This window comes from Ornithorhynchus anatinus, chromosome 17 (genome assembly GCF_004115215.2).
Source record: "Ornithorhynchus anatinus isolate Pmale09 chromosome 17, mOrnAna1.pri.v4, whole genome shotgun sequence".
Taxonomy (NCBI): Eukaryota; Metazoa; Chordata; class Mammalia; order Monotremata; family Ornithorhynchidae; genus Ornithorhynchus; species Ornithorhynchus anatinus.
The window spans coordinates 40,326,280-40,339,597 of record NC_041744.1 but is presented as its reverse complement, the minus strand read 5'-3'; the positions used below and the strand labels follow the sequence as shown (position 1 = coordinate 40,339,597).

Sequence of the window (13,318 nt, the reverse complement as noted above, 5' to 3'; positions counted from 1 at the left end):
CTTTCAAATAGTAGAATTTCTTTAACCATCAGAAATCATTAAGAAAAGCAGATTTTGACACCTACTTGGGAGACATTTGGCATTTATATGTACAAGGGACTCAAGGATCCATCCATCACTGCTAGTGGAGTTAAATAAGCGAAGGATCTCTGAGGGAGGGGTGCCATTTGAACTCCTAAGGTCTGGTCCTCACCTTCCATGAAGTTAGGATGGCTGAGATGGGGCTGGGTAGGGGGCTGGGGCCTCCAGAACTAACAGCCTCTTTGTTGTCAGGGAGTTGTCTAAGTGTCAAGAAGCTAGTACTCACACTCCAACTTCTATATCCCATTCTGGGCAGAGTTGCAGCCATGCCAGTCTTATAGGGGCAATGCCCAATCAACCGTAATGAAGGGCAGGAAGGGGAAATGAGGGAGGGGGCACTATTTCATTTGTTATACTTGACTGACCTGTAATCTGAGTCTGATGTAAAATGACTAACTCCCTTTTTCTTAATGTTTGAAAAGGAAGACTGGTTGAGTGAAGAGGTCATTTGACACAGATTGGGGAGCGAAACCCTGACACCAAAGTGCTGCTGAGGAGTGGAAAGACAGATTTGAGCCTTTTGCAGGTTGCCCAGCATGGCCTCCAGGCCCTAGAGAACCAGAATTAGTGATTTCCTCTGTGGCCAGGGCACTGAAGCCCCAAGTGATCTCGTACACAGTTGTTCACCTGTCCTCTGGTCAGTTGGAGAGTGCCTTTGCATGGTGCCCTAGCAGGCAGGGGGTTGTCCTGACCACCACCCTGTGTGTTAATTACAGATGCCTGAACGGGCAAGTGAGGAGCAGGAGATGCTGCAAATTGGAGAGGAGCGAGTGGCGATCCTGAACAGCATGGAGGAACTGGAACAGAAAATCAAAGACCTAAATGACCAGATGGATGAATCTTCCCGAGAGGTAAAGGCTCAGCCCTCCTGCCCGCCAGTCTGTCCTTCCATTCCTCCTCAGTGGGTTTAAAGTTTTCTGATTGGGTGGCTGAGCCCTCAAGTGCCCAGCCTCAAGGCTTGAAGCATCCATCCTGTCCTAATGTTTGCCAACAGACTGGTTTTCCCCAAACCTTTCTGATGGATTTGATTTATCCATGGAGGCCTTTGATGGGTTGGGGTCCCTGGGGTTCAGGAAGGGGAGGGTCTTGTTGCATAGGGCCATTTTCACAGAAAAGGAATTGCATTTTCAAGTTATAATCAGACTGGGAATTGACAGTTCCCCACATTACAACTATGAGGGAGCCCTCAGAACCTCTGCCTAGAGAGTCCAACAGGGTCTTTAAAAGTGAATCACTGTCAGAGATACTCATTCTTAAAGGTGAAACCTTTCTGAAAGATGCTTTGTATTCACAGTTGGATATGGAATGCGCCCTTTTGGATGGTGAACAGAAATCTGAAACCACTGAACTTCTGAAAGAGAAAGAGATATTGGATCACCTGAACAGGAAGATAGCAGACCTGGAAAGAAATGTCATTGGGGAAAAGACCAAGGTTAAAAAAAAAAATGGTTCCACTTGCAAATTTGCTGGCATCCTTCCCTGAGGGTGGTTTAGTCCTAATTCAAACTTTGCTTAATTGTTCCTTTAGCTGGAAACAGAAGCAATGTTTAGTCCCTTTAGGTGTTCTGGTTCTCCATGGGCAGCTCTAGATAACGTGAAGTGTCTGGCTTAGGTGGGTGACATTGGGAGTTCTCTGTTGGGGGGGAGGCAAGGAAACAGGGGACTGCTGTTTCTGAGCTAGGGGGTCTTGGTGAAGAGCCTGCCATGCCTAGGAACCAAGCATTTTCTTTCTTTACAATTCTCATTTCAGTTTTTCAAGAGGCATTTCTCAGAGTCTTTTGATATTCTGCTTGAGGCTGTTGTGCAGGCTTGAATTTAATGAGATAAACATTGGCCTTGGCCAGGGAAACACAGTCAGTTTAGGTGCCATGATTTTCCTTCATAAATTGGGAGCAAAGAGTGCTCTGTGAAAAGGTCCAGGGAGGAAAGGTCACTCTTCCACTGGGGCCCCATGAGGCTTCTGCTACAAGCAGGTTACATCTGACACAGATTCCTCTGGCTGATGGGAGGTTGGCAGATAGAGAAGTCAGAACCTTAGCGGAACATTTAGCCTAGGTTCCCAAGCTGCAGTGACCAGATATAAACCCGATGAGACCCTCAGGGAGTTCTGGAGACATGCACCAACTTCCCAGGGACCCACCAGTCCTGATCCCCTTCTGGGGACTGGTAGTGGGTTGGAGCCCCCAGAACTCCCACAGAGCCATATCCAATTCCCTCCCAGGTTCTCCTGCTGACCAAGCACTGTGGCTGCACCATCACCTCTTTGCTTTTGCCTCCTGGCCCCCTGGACCTGTGGGCCAAATCTCAGTTGAGGTTGTTCTGCTTTTCTATGCCCAGACTCTGAGGAAGCAGAGGGAATGAGCCAGTGCTGGCTCTCTTGGGTTTTCTTGCTTCAAGTTGAGGGGATTAATTTCATGCCCATTCATTCCCTACCTAAATATCCTCTCTTGACTTTCTGCTACCACCTGCTACCACCTGGCCCAAGACTCTGCGGAATGTTGTCCCTTCCTCTGAGGGAAAGCATATCCATAACTGAGTCAGTTGTAGCATGTCAGGCCCCATCCTGTCCTCTTGGGGTGAGTCTTCCTCCAACTTCAAAGGGAGCCAGAGGCCATGGTGAAGGGCCAGGTTGTTTGGAAGGAAACCAAATTAGATAGAGTTGGACCCTGGCCACATCTATCAGATGGGGTGCCCTGGTGGAAGAAATCATTAGGCTGCAGAAATAAAATAATGAAACTGTGGTGTGTGTGTTAAACACTTTCTATGGGCCAAGCACTGTGCTAAGTGCTGGGACAGACAAAGAATATTCAGACTGGTTACAGTCTCCATCCCACATGGGGATCCCAGTCTAAGGGGGAGGTAGAACAGGTATTGAATCCCCCTTTCATCGATGAAAAGACTGAAGCCCAGAGAAGTCAAGTGACTTGCTCAAGATCACACCTCTTCTCAGTTGTACAATTAGCTCTGAGCATACCAGCTGCTCATAAGTTTCTTTCTGTTGGGTTCTTCTGTGTGACACGATTGCAGACTCCTCCCTGCTGTAGACATTGAGGAAGGAGGGAGGGAGTAGGTCCAAAGAAGTAACATTTACCCCAGATTTGATGAAGAGTAGACATGGAGCAACTGAAGAAGAAATTAGTTTTTGAGAAACCTTGACTCCTAGGTAAAGCTGGCATTTGCCAAACTAAGCAAGTGCTCTTTCCCAAGCCACACCAGTCTGTTTTTAACCCAACCCTTGGGGCCTACCAAGCTCACTAACTGTAGATGGATTCATTTCCTGCTCTAATTACCTGCCTGAACTACCCTACTTTGCTGTGGGTTTAGCACATACTGGGCTCCAAATAGAAGTGGTACATATTATTTTTCTTCTGGCTCATGGAGACATCTCACTGGTTTCTTGGGGGAGTGACATTCCACTCTGCACTATCTCCCGTGATGTATCTCCTCCCCTCCCCCCTCCCCAGTCCACCTGCTACTGGCTCTGGGGTTTCTCTCCCTTCCCTCTCTCTTCATAAAGCCAGTGTCCTGATCCACTACTTGGAGCCAGACAGCTGTCAGCTTCACTCCAGAGTTGCTGTAGGTTCAACTCAGATGGTGCCTGTCCGCCTAATTCTTTGGACCACACATTTCTACAAAATTGTGAAATGCTTGGGATTTCCTGGAAGAAAGTCATTAGAAAAAGTTAAGGTAGTATTGCTCTATTTTCATTTATGCCACTGTTATTAGTTGTTCTTAGTAGATTGAAGTGGATTTGTTTCTCTTTTTATAGAAATATTATTTGACTGGCAGAGCTGCTCATTACTGCTTTCAAAACCTAGAAATTAGCATTTAAACTGGAAAAGAACAGACTCTTGATGTAGAATTTGAAATGGCATCAACAGTTTATTCTCAGAGTAAAATGTGTTAGATGAGACATTGGGCAAACTACCCTTCAAGTGTGGCCTAGTGGAAAGAACCCAGGCATGGAGGTCGGAGGTCCTGGGTTCTAATCTTGGCTCTGCCACTTGCCTGCTGTGTGACCTTGGGCAAGTCACTTAAAATTTCTTTACCTCAGTCTCCTCACCTGTCAAACCAGGATTTAATACCTGTTCTTTTTCTCTGTTAGACTATGAGCCTATGGTGGGACAGGGACTGTGCCCAGCCTGATTATCTTTTAACATTCCTGATTAGCACAGTGCTAGACACACAGTAAGCCTTAATAAATACAATTGTTATTTTTTAAGTGTTGTACTGCATATGTAAAACCAACTTGATTAGAAACTTCTTGGTTATAGAAGCTGAAAACAGGAAAGATCTGTCAGATGAAATCCATCTCATAGCCAGCATGGGCTCCTGGCCACAGACAAAGGAAATAACACTTGATCCTGGCCAGCAGCCCACCAGCAGACAAGTATTCCCTATTTAAAATGTCATCCCCTCAAAATCTCACTAGAAATTGTTGTCAGACTGGTTGTGCTAGGGCCAACCCAGTCCTTGCCTGCCTGTCCTGTTCAGGCTAGCAAAGGCTCCATCATCCCACATAGGGCTGCCATGAACACTTTGCTGGGAGCTAAAAGCTTTGCTTCTGACCAGGAAATTAATGCCACACCTGCACAGCTTGCAAGGTGTGCAGGGCTTGCAGGATTTGCAGGGCTTTCGGGGCTGATGGTGTTTATAGGGTTTACAGGGTTTACAGGGCAGACAGGGCGACAGGGCTTGCAGGGGGTTTGGGGCTTGCAGGAGTTACTGAGCTTACAGGTGTAATGAAGCTTGAAGGGGTCATAGGGTTTGTTGGGGTTACAAGGGCTTAAAGGGGTTATGGGGGTTGCAGGGGTTACAGGACTTGCAGGGGGTACGGGGCTTGCAAGGTTTATAGGGTTTTGCAGGGCTTGCAGTACTTACGGGGCTTGTGGTCACATATCAGTTCATCTGCTTCCAGTGGAGGGGATTTATTTTGGCTTTTTGTTAAGCAAAATATGTCAAATCAAAATTCTGTTTACATCATCAGTGCTTTGTCCTTTTATAGTCATAAAACCAAAAGTGAGCTCTGCTTCTTAGTGGAGGGGGGCGTGAAGAGAACCCAGGTTCTTCGAGTGAATGGCTTAGGGGGCAGCGGGGTCTTTCCCAGCTCCAAATCCCGAGCTCCTGTAACCATGGACAACTTGGGATACAACCCTAGGGAAAGGGGGAAGCCATTCTGAGGGCAAAGGAAACCACTTCTAAGTTAGTGAAAGGATCAACCAAAGGTCGATTCACATCCCAAGGGAATGCCAAAAGGAAGAGAAAGCAGTTTCAAAACTAAGTGAGGATTGATTGTTCTTCCTGGTGTGGAGGACATAAGCAATGCAGAATGATTTTCCATCCTTCTCACTCAGAACAATCCAGTGAAGACCATTTCCTCCCTTGACTGCTCCAAAATGTGTGGATCACAATACTGGCCTGAATGTCAATAATAATAATGATAATGATAATTACTGTCCTCTTTGTTCAACACTTACTATGGGCCAAGTACTATACTAAACACTGGGAAGATACAAAATAATCAGTTTGGACATGGTCCCTGTCACATGGGGCTTATAGTCTAAGAGGGAGGGAGAACAGGCATTGAATCCCCATTTTCCAGATGTGGAAAAGTCAAGTGACTTGCCCAAAGTCACATAGCAGATACCTGGTAGAGTCACCTCCATCTCCTGCCTAGATAAAGGGCCAGGGCCAAGACAGTGGCCTATGAGGTTTGATCCTGGTCTGACAGGTTCCTTGGGGTGACTTTGGAAGCTCTCACTGAAACAACCATCCCTTTGTAAATAGCACAGAGTAATCATTTCAAAGGCTTCTTGAAGTTGTTAAGAGAAAAGACCAAAAGAGCCTATGCTGCTGTTATTCAATCATGTCGCACCACTGAGCAAAGCAGGAACTTCAGCCAAGACCAGAAAAATTTGTTGAGCAGATCCAGGCAGTGTGGGGAAGGGAATATGGTGGGATCAAGTTTCTGTGAAGATGTCTCAGAGCTTGCTACGATACTCATGTTCCCTCCTGGTTCTCTGAGGAACAACTGAGCCTGGGGAACTTGGAGTAAGAGGGGAGTAGGAGTAGCTGGGGTATGTGTGTGGGGGAGGTGGGGGGGGTGGGTGCAGGTGACCCCTTCTTTGGATCCTCTCGGGGCTAGTTTTTACTCTCTGCACCTGGGAGTGACCACCCTTGTACTTTGGGAGAAGAGCAGAGTCTGGCAGCCAGGATGTGGGGTGAGCATCTCAAAACCAAAGGAAGAAGATGTGGTTCTGGAACCAGAATGCAGGGAAGGGAAGAAAATAACTGGGGAACTCCTTCAGGTGCTGCGTAAGAGCACTTCCTGCGTAAAGTGTAAAGGACAAAAGGCTCTGCCCCTGAATCCCCCATCCCTGCTAATATACTTTTTTTTACTCTGCTTTCCCCATTTCATGTTTCTGCTGATTGACAAGGTAATCACCTATATTCATGCCCTTCTTTCAGCTGCCACAAGAGTGTGTGTTGTCTCCTGTGCTCCCTTGCCCCCCCTCCTCAACCTCCCTGTTTTTTCTCTTCCCACCTTACACATGTCTTGAAGAAAACTACCCCAAATTTACCAGACAACTGACACAGTTCTCTTCTCTTTCTCTTTCTTCCATTTATTCAGTCCTAACCCTTCTGCTCCTGACTACCTAGCTACCCTCAGCTCACCCAGGAAGCTGGATTTTACCATGGCAGAACTGTTGTACAAAAGACCTATGTGGAAGCTCCGATCTATTAGAGTCTATTTAGGGCTTTGAAAATCTTTCTAGGTGCCTACGCGCTCCCTTACTTTCAAGACTTGTTTCATCTCATTCCCAGGGAGAGGCAGAGTGGCTGAGGCCTCCCCAAAGCACCTGGCTCAGATTGGTAAAATGAGTAAAATTGTTGTTCCTGTCCCACCTGACCCATCCAGACCGGCTAGGTGGCTCCCAGCTTTGCTGCTCCAGGAGCCTGGTTTTTCCTTGGCTTTCATTTGTTGACAGTAGCCTAATATGACTGCTGCTTCCCCTTGTGCTTGCAGCCCAGACCAGACACAGGAGCTGGTGCAGGGGAGGGTGGAGGGGGTAAAGGCCCCTGTTTCTCCTGGGTACTAGGTCCACAGTGGGGATAGGAAATATGCCAGAGCTAAGGATCAAAGGGGAAGCCTGATCATTTCAAACATCTGTAAGGGGACATTACTCGTTCTGGGATGATCGCTAATTCTGGGGCAGGGCCTGAAGGTAATCGTATTCTTTATTTTTGATTTCTAAACTTCAGGAAAAAGTAAAGCTTGATGCTGAGAGGGAAAAGCTAGCGAGGCTCCAGGAGCTTTACTGCGAACAGAAGACCCAGCTTGACAACTGCCCAGAGGCCCTGAGGGAACAGTTACAGCAGCAGCTGAGGAGGGTCAGTAGAAAGCTTCCAGGAATGTACACTGCCTTCTGGGACATTTCCACCCTTTCCTGAGTCCTCGAGGACCTATCACAGCATTCTTCCCAGAAGTGGCCTTGCTCTTGTTGGTCCCGGTCTCCTTAGGTCTGGTCCTCCCACTGTAATAGATGTGTTTTGTTGGCCTGGGAACAGGGAAGGTACAGTGCCCAGAGGGCTGCCTATAAACGTTGGAGTTCCAAGTTCCCCAGTTAGCATCTTCTGTTTACCTTTTAGTGTTTCCTGGAAATTTATTACTGCTTCCATTGGAACAAAGCAGGACAGTGAAAAGCAGCTGGCCATAAGTTATAACCAATATTGAGGGTTGTAGAATTTAACTTGTGAGCAGCAATAACTGCCCATACACTAATGGTTCCTGAAGGCTACACTGGATACCAATTACTGTGGAATGTGTTCAAAGCTTCACGTTATTCTCAAACTGCTGAGAGCTCTGCTTCCTCTCATCCTGTTTCCATGGCTTCTTGCACCCTTTTATAACATACTAGATTGATTTCTGCCACTCTCCTATCCCAGTATTTCCCACGGGCAGAGCAGTGCCTTGATGACTCCACACTTGATTGGATATACTGACAGAACTTCACTAACTTGACTCAGTGAAGCCTGGCGATTCTAATTCCTGGTGGATCAAATGACTTTTGAAGTTAAAACTGCTAGACTGTAGTCCCCATCTCTTTAAAGTTCCCTAGAAACCAGCACCTGAGTGGCTTTGTAAGCAATAGCATTTGAAATAAGCAAATCCTAATAAACTTGGAGTAGGTATTTAGGCTTGCAGAGAGCCATCTGACCAGTTTTGATAACTGTTTTTGCTGGACAAGTAGAAAAGAGTTTAGATTTTATTTGTCTTACTTTCTATGGGCTCCTTAAGTGTGGACAACCTGGTTAATTTTCATTTGCAGGACTATCTTAATAAACGTAACTAGATGTTCCCAAACCCTACTGGGCAGAGCTCCCTTTTGGTGCTAGTTAAGTGTGTGATGCTCAAAACTGGTACCAGCACCAATGATATGAATTCAGGTGGTTTGAGCTGCCAAATGAAATTTTTAGTATTTGTGCTGATGCTGTGTGCTCAGGGAAATGGGACTTAACAACCTCAATTAGTTCATCTTCCCTTTATCCTGCAGTGAGTTGGTTAGGGAACTGAAATTGCTCTAATAAAATAAAACTGACCACTTGGCAAAAGCCACAATTTGGGGACAATATTTTTGATGTAACTGTAACCGATGGCTTGAGTTTTATGCTTGAGTTCCATTCCATCTGTGTACCCATGGCAACAGCAAATGGAGTTGAAGGAAAAAAAATAAAGACTCAGGATGTGGTATGTCCAAACAACAGTGAAATGGAGCCATTGTGATTCATTATCATGGATTTCTATTTGCCCTCATGATTTCTCCCCAGATCTACTGTATGGTTGTAGGGGAAGGGTCAGGAGGGCTCTTTGTTCTAACAAATCACAGCCCAGATAGATTGTTCTTCTTTCCTCTCACATAGGCAACCCAGCCCATGAAAGCTATAACTGTTCTAGAGAGAAATGATTCCTTCTTGTTCAGCTTGGGGTCCAAAACATGTCTCATAAAAATCCTTGTGTGCTAAGGGATTTGGAGTACAGAAAGAGAAAGGAAAGGCTATAGCCCAAAGCTAACTCTGTCGAACAGAAGGCTGCAGGTCCTATCCTTTTCTCCAAAACAGGGGAAATTCTCCCAATTGTACTCCTTTCTCAGGAGAGACCCTGGCCTGGATGAGAATCTCTCCTCCTCTAATCAAGACAAATCCTAATTTAATTTTCCAGGATTGGGAACGCGCACATTCCTGCAATGATTTTCTATAGAATCAATCAACCAGTGGTATATATTGAGAACCTACTATATGCTGGGCATTGTTGATCGAGTTGCCCATTAAGAATGAAGGACTAGCCTAGGTGCTAAAACTGCTTAATAAACATTATTATTATTATTGTTATTATTATTGTCATCATCATCAATTTTTCTGTAGATTCAATGCATGATTGTTTTGGCCCTGGGCTTGCAAGAAGGAATTGATTTGAGAGCTAGTGATTTGCCCAGCGGCCCTCACACCCTCTCCTCCCTGATAGCTGTTTTCCTACTGGTGCTCAGAGTTCACTTAGTGAGTTGAGGGGCAGGGATATAGCATATCACAGTGGACATGTGACCAACATAGAGCCAAAGTGACCACAAGTACAGCACCAATGCTGGACCCAGTGGGCAGTTCCTTGGTAGCCACTGAGCCTTCCCCATCTAATTTAGTCAGCCTTTTTCCAGAATTCCATCCGGGTCTGGCCACCTTGCGAAATGCCTGAGGTGGTTTTCTGATCAGAACCACTTCACCACTGATAACACAGGCCCAGCAGACATTTCCCTATTTGCAACACCTGAACTAAAGAATCCAGGTCTCCTGTTTTTCAGAACCATGCTCTTTCCACTAGACCAAGAGCAGAATTGTCCTAATTTATGCTTCTTGTCCACAGGGCACTGCAATATAATGGGGGAGTCAGACTGACTGACCAAAAATATCTATAAATAGTGAATGATTCATTATAATAATGGATCCTTAATCAACACTTGGGAGAGTACAGTACAGGAGAGGTGGTAGACACATTCCCCAAGCAGAGTAAGCTTCAGTTCATCCTGGAGACTTTATGATTTAGCACCAACTTATTTCCCCCAGGCTGCAAACTCTTGAAACACAGACTCCATGCAAAACATTTGCTCAGGCATTTAGAGGTTAAATACAGATTCAGGCCTGTTGACTTTTGTTATCTTTGACTTTAGGTACCCATTCAAAAGAAAATAGAGGTTTGGAAGATGTTTTCCAGAGCAGCCAAGCTGAAATTTCAAAAAATAGCTCTCTCAGCATGAAAATCACCCAACAAAATTATTGATTTGTGTCCTTGGAGCAGAGAGCTGAATCCCCAGTTTGTCTTCAGCTTTAGCTGGCCAGAATTTTGTCCTGCCAGTGGGGAACTGACTGCTCATGGATGAGAGCTGATTTTCTTCCATTCTGAGCAGGATTTCTCCTGGGCATGGCAAAAATGACTATTCCTATTTTCACTCAGGTAGGATATCAGAGAGCTGAGAGCTAAGCCATTCTCAGTTGCCTTCTAAAAAGGCTGTTACTCTTTGCTGTTGCAGTAAGTCCTTGTCTTTTGGTGTTCCGGCACTTGCCATGTTTCTAAGTCTATCCTACTGTGGAGTTACACTATTACTACCAGTAATGGTAACTGTGGGATTTGTTAAGTGCTACTGGGTGCCAAGCACTGTGCTAAGTGCTGAGATAGATGCAGTCAGATCAAATCCAGTCCCAGTCCTACTTGGGGTTCACTGTCTAAGGGGGAAGGAGAATGCGTATTGAATCCCTATTTCACAGTCTGAGGCCCAGAAAAGTTAAGCAGTGTGTCCAAGATCCAACAGCAGGCAAATGGCAGAATCAGAATTAGAACCCAGGGCTCCTGATTTCCTGTTATGTGCACGTGCCATTAAGCAATTCTGCTCTTCCTCCTACTAATACTCATTTACAGTTAATTGAATACCCATGTCTGGGTAATTTTGGTCCAAATAGGAATCCAACATCAGTTTGGAAACCAATCCTCCATTTGTTACATTGATCTATGAGAAAATTAGTTTCCACTCAGTGTTTTAACTTCAGAGACCTTGTTTAAGACCAGTGATGTCATAAATCCAAAGGCTTCCTGTACACATCCACAGGATGTATTAATGCCAGTGTCTTGGCTAAGGAGTACTGGTCTGACTTGCTGGCTTTCTTCTTTGAACACGGATATTTTGCACAATGTTTAATCTAGAAGATCCTACCGAATTGACATCACTCTCAAGACTAACCCCTTCTCATTCTAGCCAAACCCTCTCCAGCCTGAGAGCCCTTCTACCTAAAAACTCTTCAGAGTTCTTCCACTTTTATTTAAGGTGACTACAGACAGACTTTATTGAGACTAAAAAGAGAGATGCACACGTGATGTGACTGCTCTTAAACCAGACATGTTGTATAACATGATGACAACTTTGGTGGCATTTTCCTGAAGAATACAGACTTCTAATGATCCCAGAGCACTTGTGCTGGAGGGACCTCTGAACCTCCTTCTTTGTTCTTCCCTTCCAGTCCATGTGATGTCTGGTACCCATGGCACAGCATCCGATGGCAAGAACTTATGCCAGAGGGAGGCTTGGGCCTGAAAATAAAAACCTGACAGAAATCCAGTACTGTACTGGAACCAAACTGGCTGTACCTGCTGTAGTCCAGTGTAGTCCTGGACCCCTGACCACCTTACCTACATACTTCCCCATTAGGAGCCAGTGGGAAGACAAAGTAGATTTGATTAAACTTATTAAACATGTATGGCAGACAGTGTGACCTCATGGAAAGTGCATGGGACTGATAAACAGGAGACCAGGGTTCTAGTCCCAGCTTCGCCAGTTACTTAAATTATTTGGGCTTCATTTTCCTCATTTGTAAAATAGGGATAAAATACTGGTCCTCCTTCCCTCTTAGGCTGTGAACTCTGCAGGACAGGGGCTGTGTCCCAACTTATTAGTTTGTATGCATTTCAGTGCTTGGCACATAGTAACTGCTTAATAAATATTATTATCATTATTGTCATCATTATCAATTTTTCTGTAGATTCAATGTATGATTATTTTGTCCATGGGCTTGGGAGACACAGTTGATTGACCCAAAGCCATAGGATTGGCCCAATGGCCCTTAAAACAGGAAGTATTTGGGCAGCAGTGACCTATACCGCTCTGGCCTTTACAAGAGCTCAAAACTGCAGATTGCTGATCAGTCAATTCATCAGAGATATTTATTGAGTATTTACTGTGTACTGTACTAAGTGCTTGGAAAAGTGCAATCAATACAGTTGGTAGATGTGATCCCTATCCACACAGAGCTTTCAGTCTGCAGGAGCTTACAGTCTCCAATTGTTCCCAGAATCCCTCTTACCTATTCACCTTTCCTCATTTTTGTCAGCTCATTTTCAGGGAACATGTAATTTGCCTTTAACTGTCTTTCTTTCATTTCTTCATTTCTTTCATAAGACACTTCTGCTTGCCTTATCTGCTGCCAATAGGGTCTATTTTATTTAATAAAGTAGCTTAATAATTTACCACCTGAACAAAGTACTCACTCAAATTCAAAGGTTTGTTTGAAGATAAATCACTAAACAATTGAAAAACACTGATTTTTCAGATGTTTCACATTCATTTTCCTGTGCTCTCACACTTCAGAAGCCACAATCTGGATTGCCATTACAATCTGCTTGTTATGGAAATAATAGCCACTAATGGAAAGCTCATGGCCCTGAACTGAGGAATATGTCCTAGAGGCCTAAATTGTAGCAGGTGAAGTGGACAGCCCTTTCCAGGCACTTTGAGAAAGAATTTAGGAAAAGACCAAATCCTCGTTTTATTACGTTTGTCCTGCTCTCCCCTTTCCCAAAAGGATGCTGACCTACTGGAAGTAGAGAGCAAACACTTTGAAGATCTGGAATTTCAGCAGCTGGAGCATGAAAGCCGATTGGATGAGGAGAAGGAAAACTTGACCCAGCAGCTCCTGCGGGAGGTGGCAGACTACCAGCGCAGTATTGTCACTAGGAAGGTAAAATCACTACCGAGGCTCTTACCGCAAAGCTTCTGTTCTGATCAGTGCCTTACAGGCTCCTGGAATCTCTTATGGGTTCTTCTGTCTTTTATCAAAGACAGCAAAAAGCTACTGTAGTGACTCATTAGCTGTCAGTATTTGACCAAAGCTGACGGATCTTTGTCCAGATAAGAGCCTG

At 45.0% G+C, this 13,318-nt stretch overlaps 1 protein-coding gene across 7 annotated transcripts in view; it reads left to right on the top strand.

Annotated features, from left to right (window-relative positions):
• PHLDB2 (pleckstrin homology like domain family B member 2) overlaps nt 1-13,318 on the top strand; it is a 116,776-nt gene that overhangs the window by 48,147 nt on the left and 55,311 nt on the right. For 6 of the 7 annotated variants that reach the window (XM_029082161.2, XM_029082160.2, XM_039914462.1 and 3 more), the window contains 4 exons: nt 798-932; nt 1,376-1,513; nt 7,345-7,473; nt 12,982-13,137. In XM_029082161.2, coding sequence (XP_028937994.1) covers nt 798-932; nt 1,376-1,513; nt 7,345-7,473; nt 12,982-13,137 — 558 coding nt within the window. The remainder of the gene's footprint in view (nt 1-797; nt 933-1,375; nt 1,514-7,344; nt 7,474-12,981; nt 13,138-13,318) is intronic. The other variant, XM_029082164.2, reaches the window with a different exon arrangement.